General features: G+C 41.3%; 1 protein-coding gene across 1 annotated transcript; it reads right to left on the reverse strand.

The window, feature by feature from the left end:
- Positions 1–4,987: 4,987 nt before the first annotated feature.
- Positions 4,988–6,412, reverse strand: LOC117484225 (tripartite motif-containing protein 16-like). The gene has a single exon (XM_034132689.1). The coding sequence runs from the start codon at positions 6,410–6,412 to the stop codon at positions 5,003–5,005; it is 1,410 nt and encodes a 469-aa protein (XP_033988580.1). The 3' UTR covers positions 4,988–5,002.
- Between the last annotated feature and the right edge of the window lie 2,415 nt (positions 6,413–8,827).

The raw sequence follows: 8,827 nt of genomic DNA on the forward strand, positions 1-8,827 counted from the left end.
TTCTATACCTCGTCTTGCTATACGTCGCCTCTTTCGAAACAACTCTTGTCTATTTCTTGTGATAATAAACCACACAGCAAAAAACAAGCAAACGATCGCTTTCACATCTCCATTGTTGTGTCGCATTGAAGATGACGTCACGGCAGTTTTAAGCAGCGTCGCTCCGCCTACACTGTTACTATAGATACTGACCCGGTTCCTAAACTGTAATGGAAACGCGCCACAAAGTGAGCTGGTCCTAACGAGGCCGGGCGCGGCCAAAGGAGGCCGAGCGGGGCCGAGCGAGGCTGTGTAGTGGAAACGCGGCAAAAGAGGCTCTGGAGTCAGCAGCAGGTCTGAGAGAGTGAAGGCTTCCTGGATTGCCTCCTTTAATGACAGGCCCTGGCTACCTTCTTATGTTCACATATGGAAATAAAACACTGATAGAAAAATATAATATCTTTGATAATTCACTATAACTAAGTTCTAAATGTGTCATCTGTTAAGATTTTGAATTAAGACCAGAATTGAATAAATGAATACATTATTTCTGATAGCAGTATGTGAAATTAAATCTGTAGCTATATTGTAAACTCTACTTGTATCTTATCGGTTCATTAGTTACAAAAAACTCTTCTCTGGTTCTGGCAGAAACAGTTCTTTCTGAAATGTGTTGGGACACTTGGATGTATCCCTTTTAGTATGATAATTAGCTTGTTAGCATTAGCCAGACAGCATTGTGTGACTTGTTGAACTGGTTTACCTGCATGTGTGGGTGTAGGTATTCCTTTTATTATGATAATAGGCTAAGCCAGGTAGTGTTGTGTGTCTTAAGTGTTCAATGCAAATAGGATTCAGATACTTGTTGCATCGGGACACCTGGAAGGGGGGGGGTGCATGCATTCCTTTTAGTATGATAATAGGCTAAGCCAGACAGAATTAACACTTGTCCCACCTCCCTATCTATTCCTTCAGGTAATCTATTACAATATAATATCATATTTATTCAGCATTCTGAGATTTTCTGAAAAAAACGTTCTTAATAAATTCACTCATCTCACATCTTGAAAATGAAAGTAGAAACACAATTTATTACAAACTCAACCTGTTTCTTGACTTTCTTTTAATGTGTTTTCTTTCCTTCTTCAAACTTTCATTTATGCATTCAACACATTGAGACTTAGTCAAACATAGAATACCTATTCAACAAATATCTAGAGCAAAGTTTACATTTTCATGCAGAGAAATATGAGTTGAGGTTAACAGAAATCCTCCTGAGCAGTGACAGCCTCCATGGCTAAACAGACACAGGAAGGAGCGCCGCCTAAAGAAACTCCAACATCTACAGAACAACTCGTGAGAAGATGTTAAAGCACATCCCATCATGTTTGATTGACAGCTGATCTCTGTGCAGTGAAGACATGAACAATCAGCTCTCAGCAACAATGATGGACACACAATGAGTTTAAGAAGTAGAAGAGTTCCTCAAATGACTTCAGGCTATTTCAGTTTACAAAACTCAGCTGTGTCACAAACCCAAACTCCAGCATGTAGCGGCTGAGTGAAAGTGGTCTGCACTCTGTGGAGGAGAGTCATGGTTTCAGAGACCCTGTAGAAGGACAGAATACCTGCTCTGTGATCCAGGTACACTCCTACTCTGGAGGACCGAGGACCTGAGACGGGAGTTTTTACTTTGTTGTACCAAAAGTATAATTGTTATTGTAAGACTTTAACGTCCAAGATTTATCATTGAATCCAAACAAACATTCCTCCCAACCCCCTGCTCTGATGATGTTCTTGTATGCAACTGCACAAACTCCCTCCCCTCTCCACTCCACTTCCCAGTAACAACGTCCAGTCAGACTTTCTTTACTCAGGACCTGAGGCCATGAAGTGAATCTGTCTGGGTGACTTGAATATATCTGACGTTGACTCGTGAATGTTGCTTTTCTGCCCTCCTCAGTTAATAGCAGCTTTGTGTTTGCAGTGTTTGGATCCAGAGTGATGTCACGTGAATATTTTAATAATTCAGCTCTGGTCTTTGGCTCTGGTGGTGACAGTAAATCTTCCACTTCACTCACCATCAGTGAGATGTTTGTCCATTCCTCTCTCAGGACGTCCTGTAGTTTATCTCTGACTTCTGACACAGTCACTGTCACGTCCTCAAAGTAGCGCAGAGGACGGATGTTGATGCTGGATGAGTGTGTAGGTTCAGCCTATTATCATACTAAAAGGAATGCATGCAGTTATTCAAATTAGCTCTACTTTTACTAACTGCGATAACACACATCAATAATCATTATAGTAACCCAGTAACCCAATATTCTGAAAAGGGCCATTCTGCATAAGGAGTACTTTTACTTTTGGTACTTTAAAGGTAGGGTAGGTAAGTTTGAGAAACCGGCTCGAGATACACTTTTTGTTATATTCCATGGAATGCTCTTAACATCCCGATAGCAATGAATATCTGAAGTGCTTTGACAAAAAATCCATAAATAAATATCATCTGTGGAAGCTGTAGTACTGTAAAAAGCACGACCAATCATCTGAGCCGGCCCGGCTAAAATAACTGGATGGCCTACCTGCCTGTCAGCCTTCCATCTGTGCACAAACTTATCTGGTGCCCTCATTGGTCATGTGCGCGTTCGTGTGTGTTGGAGGAGGGGCTCTGTAAGGAAGTGGCAGATTTTCTCCGGTTGTGTATTTTCAAATTCTAGCGCACTCGAGCTGGTTTCTCCAAAATTACCTACCCCACCTTTAAGTATATTTTTATAACAATGCTTTTGTACTTTAACTTGCAACAGAGTATTTTTACCCTGTAGTATTTTACTTGTACAGACGAAATAAAGTTTAAAGTAGAATAAATACAGTTTAAACTGCTTGTGAGCACTTTAATTAAAACTTTATTCAAAACGCTGGAAGTATCAACATTAGAAACTCAAAGAAAGCCAAGATTCTTCTTTATACTCATTACATTTATCAAAAAGCTATAGTCACTTTACAGATTCAGATTATTATGTCATACACATTGGGATTAGACATATTGACATATAAATATGTAAGATATCCAGCAGGACAGAAACAAAGCTCCTAGCATGAACACTGCACTTGATGGTGTTTCAGGAGGGAAAGTGCTTCAGTTGAACTCTCATATTAGCTTCACATGTTCTCAATCAGCCTCAAAGGATACCCTAAATGAAGACAAGACGACAATACTTTGTTCATTTGGTTTAATAATCAATAATAGTTGCACTGTATGCACATAAAACGTTCACTCGCACTGGTACCTGCAAATCTAAAAGTATATATATTTATTCTCGATCACATATCATTTGCACATCCACCTGATCAGAGTTTAACTCATACATGTTGTGTTTCTTATCCTTGTGTATATCCTCATGTATCCTGTGTTTCTCTTAATCTGTTGCTGCTTTAAAACCTGAATGTCCCAACGGGGATCAATATAAGTCCATGTTATCTTATCTTATTCATCCTGTCAAGTTTGTTCACACATCCCATAAGTAAGTCTATAAAAATGCAATAATGAAATCCACACAATCACTTTGTTTGAGCAGAACCCCAGTGAGTAAAAGAACATAATGAATCATCTCCTTATTGATTATGATCAGGATAATTACAGCTGTATAATATCTCACAATAACAACACATACATGTGAATATAGATTTCTTTAAAAATGCACACAAAGAAAAAACTAAGTACCCAGGACACAGAAGGGTGGCTGCTTTCTTCTTAAAGAGGCCCTATAATGATCATTTTCAGGTTCATATTTGTGTTTTGCTCCTCTATTGTGACATGTTTACATCATCTTGGAATGACCTTCAATCACGCCTTAAACTGAGGGCACTTGTCTCTATTTCATGTTTTAAATTGAAGTTGTCTGAAGTCCTCACCATCAGCTGCTCTTGCAGTAATAAGTAGTGTACTTTTTTTTATTGTCCTAATGTGCACAATGTAGTGACTGCTTTTTCGTCTTTTGTTTTCTTTGTTATGTTCTCTGTATTTTATATGTTTGTGTTATGTGTTATGTGTAACGTTGCTGCCTTCTTGGCCAGGTCAGCATTGAAAATGAGATTTTATCTCAATGTTTTTATCTGGTTAAATAAAGGTTAAATAAAAAAAATAAATTACATGCTTTAATGTTCAAAAATGTCATTATGTTACATAAGTAAACAAAGCAGTCCAATCGAGGCGTTTCAATGTCAGCCTGAAATGAAGACAAGAAGACAATACTTTGCTCATTTTGTTTAATAAGTAATAATAGTTGCACTGTATGCACATACAACTTTCACTGGAACTGGTACTTGAAAATCTAAAAAGGTGTTTCAATGTTTTGATTGACAGTGGAAGAAATGCCACAACTCTCAGCTGTCAGCAACAAACATGGAGTCTAAATACGTTCTAAAGTTAAACAGAATTCAACCTGCTGTCACTTAAAAATCCCAGAACAAATGTTGATATTGTAGGTTTTAGAAAAGCTCCAGATAAAGTGAAGTTAAAGTTTCTGAGCCACAAATATGTTCTAAAATCAGCAGTTTCGTTCTTGCAGGAACACCAAACACAATACTTCTTCATACTTCAGTAACCCTACCTCAGTAGTTATTTTACCCACAAGTTAATTGACTGAACATAATTGCACTACCGAAATCAAAAATGTTGAAACTCAACGTATCCATGGTTTGCAGAAGTGTAGAATGCCAACATTTTACGTGCCGACTGAGCTGGACTTAAATGACTTCTGACTACTTGAGGTTGCAGAACTCAGCAGTGGCTGTAGGAAATACAATATTAAACCGAAGTCCAGCATGGAGCGGCTGAGTGAAAGTGGTCTGCACTCTGTGGAGGAGAGTCATGGTTTCAGAGACGCTGTAGAAAGACAGAATACCTGCTCTGTGATCCAGGTACACTCCAACTCTGGAGGACCGAGGACCTGAGACGGGAGTTTTGATGTTGTTGTACCAAAAGGTATAATTGTTATTGTAAGACTGTAACAGCCAAGATTTATCATTGAATCCAAACTAAACATTCCTCCCAACCCCCTGCTCTGAGGATGTTCTTGTATGCAACTGCTACACAAACTCCCTCCCCTCTCAACTCCACTTCCCAGTAACAACGTCCAGTCAGACTTTCTTTACTCAGGACCTGAGGCCATTCAGTGAATCTGTCTGGGTGACTTGAATATATCAGACCTTGACTCGTGAATGTTGCTTTTCTGCTCTCCTCAGTTAATAGCAGCTTTGTGTTTGCAGTGTTTGGATCCAGAGTGATGTCACGTGAATATTTTAAGAATTCAGATCTGGTCTTTGGCTCTGGTGGAGGCAGTAAATCTTCCACTTCACTCACCATCAGTGAGATGTTTGTCCACGTCTTCTTCAGGACGTCCTGTAGTTTATCTCTGACTTCTGACGCAGCCGCAGTCACGTCCTCAAAGTAGCGCAGAGGACGGATGTTGATGCTGGATGAGTGTTTGGAAACACTGAGCGGTAACAGAGAGGGGTAGTTGAGCAGAAAGTGGGTGTGATCCTCTGTGTGAGAGAGCTTATTCAGCTCAGCGTCTCTCCTCTTCAGCTCCCTGATCTCCTGCTCCAGCTTCTCCTGAAGATCTTTGACTCGACTCACTTCACTCTTCTGCTGGGATCTGACCTGCTGCTTCATAGAGCTCTCTATGAGACGGATCAGCTCAGTGAACATCTTCTGACTCTCATCCACTGCTTTATCAGCAGAGCCATTGATGGCCTCCACCTCCTGCTGAAGCTGCTTCACCTCCTTCTCTCTGTCCTGGATTCCCTGCTGGATGTTTAGTTGACTCCCCTCCAGGTCTCTCTGCCTCTCAGTCCTCTCTGCTGCAGCCAAAACTGTGTCGTGGCCCTTATGGTCATCCATAGAGCAGAGATAACAGATACACTGCTGATCAGTGCGACAGAACATCTTCTTCACCTCCTCATGACGAGAGCACATGCTCTCCTGGAGCTTCTTGGAGGGCTCCACCAGCTTGTGTTTCTTAAAGACAGGAGATTCATAATGAGGCTGGAGGTGTTTCTCACAGTATGAGGCCACACACTGCAGACAGGACTCCAAGGCTTTCCGTTTTCTCCCAGTGCAGACATCACATCCCACATCTTCAGCTCCAGCATAGCAGTGATCAGCAGCAGCAGCTTGGAGTCCAGTCTTCTTCAGCTCCTCCACTAACTCTGCTAGCATGGTGTTTTTCACCAGGACAGGCCTCGGTGTGAAGCTCTGCCTACACTGAGGGCAGCTGTGGATTCGATTCTCATCCTCTCCATCCCAGTGGCTTTTAATACAGTTCATGCAGTAGCTGTGTCCACAGGAAGTCGTCACCGGATCCTTCAGTAGATCCAGACACAACGAACAAGAGAAGGTTTCCCGGTCCAGCTGAACTCCTTTCTGCGCCATTTCACCTCTCAGTGGCAGCGAGTGTCTGAGTTTCACTTCCTGAGAGCTGAAACTATGTGAGCTGTGATCTGAACAGCATGTGTGTGTGCAGTGAATGTGGCTGTCAGCTCTTGTACTTTAGCCACATGTTGGTTACACCCCTCCTCTGGATCTGAAGGGGAGGAGCCAGGAAATACAGAGTGGAGCTGGCTGTGTCTGAGCAGGAAGAAGAGGGAAGGCTTATCAAACTCTGATTCATTCCAGGAGGAGGAGCAGACACTCTGAACTGTTTCCTCATTTACAAACAGAGCCTCGCTTACAACTTGCCCTACATTTGAAAACAGTCTTCAGCTGTAAAATATTTGTTTTAAATTCAGGCTTTTGTAGCACACGGCTCCAGACTCATGGTAGCAGTGGTGTAAGAAGTACTCAGATATTCTACTGAAGTAAAAGTAGAAATAATACACGGTAAAAATACTCTGTTGCAAGTTAAAGTACAAAAGCATTGGTATCAAAATATACTTAAAGTACCAAAAGTAAAAGTACTCCTTATGCAGAATGGCCCTTTTCAGAATATTGGGTTACTGGGTTACTATAATGATTATTGATGTGCGTTATCGCAGTTAGTAAAAGTAGAGCTAATTTGAACTAGAGAATGCAATTCCTGAAGAAATTGCTAGTGGGAATGCTTTATGCTGAAAAGCTGACGCTAAACTGCTATGCTGAAATGTAATGTGTAAGAAGAAAGTGAAGAATTTAGATTGAAATGATGCATGAACACTGGGGGCTTGAATGTGTGATGAGAGAAGTAAAGAAAGTAAAAAGGCTTGGAAAAGCAGCAGAATATTTGAACTGCAAACTTTTGAACTAACTTGATGGCGAATGATCTGTCGCCATGCCAACGGCATTTGATGACATCCCATAATACGCTTAGATGCGTTGATGGCTGCATCGTTACAAAACCTGTGAAGTTTTGGGCCATTTGGAGCATTTTCACTGAAGTTATGAGAAAACCGTGTTTCATGGCGGGCATTGTGTTGCCATGGCAACGGCATGTCCCGTAGATGTCTTCACGGCTGGACTGTTAGCACACATGTAAAGTTTGAGCACTTTTTGAACATTTTCATAGGAGTTAAAGGAACATCGTGTTTTATGGCGAGGGATGCGTTTCCATGGAAACGGCATATGGTGAGATCTCAGATTTGGCGTAGAGCTGTTGAGGCATGGACCGGTGATATACAAGTGAAGATTGGGGGACGATTGGACCGTGTCGATTGGACTTACAGCGACATCGTGTTTCATGGCGAGCATTGTGTTGCCATGGCAACGGCATTTGAAGAAATCTCAAAACTGTCTCGTAGATGTCTTCACGGCTGGACTGTTAGCACACATGTGAATTTTGAGCACTTTTTGAACATTTTCATAGGAGTTAAAGGGACATCGTGTTTTATGGCGAGGGATGCGTTTCCATGGAAACGGCATATGGTGAGATTTCAGATTTGGCGTAGAGCTGTTGAGGCATGGACCGTTGATATACAAGTGAAGATTGGGGGACGATCGGACCGTGTCCATTGGACTTACAGCAACATCGTGTTTCATGGCGAGTGGTCTGTCGCCATGGCAACGGCAACGGCATTTGAAGAAATCTCAAAACTGTCCCGTAGATGTCTTCACGGCTGGTCTGTTAGCACACATGTGAAGTTTTAGCACTTTTTGACAATTTTCATAGGAGTTATAGCAATATCGTGTTTTATTGCAGAGAGAGAGAGAGAGAGAGAGAGAGAGAGAGAGAGAGAGAGAGAGAGAGAGAGAGAGAGAGAGAGAGAGAGAGAGAGAGAGAGAGAGAGAGAGAGAGAGAGTTTGTGAGAGAGAGAGAGTTTGTGAGAGAGTTTGTGAGAGAGAGAGAGAGTGTGTGTGTGAGTATGAAATGAACAGTTAGAACTGACTGCTGTCAGTTGGAGTGATGACATCATCGTGTTCCATTACACAGGTGTTTATAGTTGAGCTAGCGAGCTATGAATAGATCAAAGGCTTCATTGTTCTGAATGAGAGATGAACCTCTTGTGAATGTTTTGTGTAAGAACGATAACAGATATCTGTGAAATTTCAAAACGTGAAGCATGTCAAGGAAGTTGAGTATCTGAAGTGTAATTTTTGTGTACTTTCGGGTTAATAATGTGGCCTTTTTGGCAGTTTAAGAAAGGTGTGCGGCTGCTGCTGTGAGGAAATATCAGCCTGAAATTACAATGGGCTTTAATGGAGACATGTTGAACGTTTTTGTCACTTCATGCCCTCAAGAGGCATTTTGTTTAATTATTTTTTGCTTAATTGTTTGTCATTTTTCAAGCTACGAGATGTTTTCCTACGTTTGTCATGAAATATTATGTCTCAGGAATGTAGGGTTTGGGAATTATGGCAGTTTTAAAAAAAAATATG

Source organism: Trematomus bernacchii, unplaced genomic scaffold, assembly GCF_902827165.1.
Source record: "Trematomus bernacchii unplaced genomic scaffold, fTreBer1.1, whole genome shotgun sequence".
NCBI lineage: Eukaryota > Metazoa > Chordata > Actinopteri > Perciformes > Nototheniidae > Trematomus > Trematomus bernacchii.

Bases quoted from the DNA above. Each gene is read 5' to 3' on its own strand.
- LOC117484225 (XM_034132689.1), bottom strand. From the start codon at position 6,412: ATGGCGCAGAAAGGAGTTCAGCTGGACCGGGAAACCTTCTCTTGTTCG.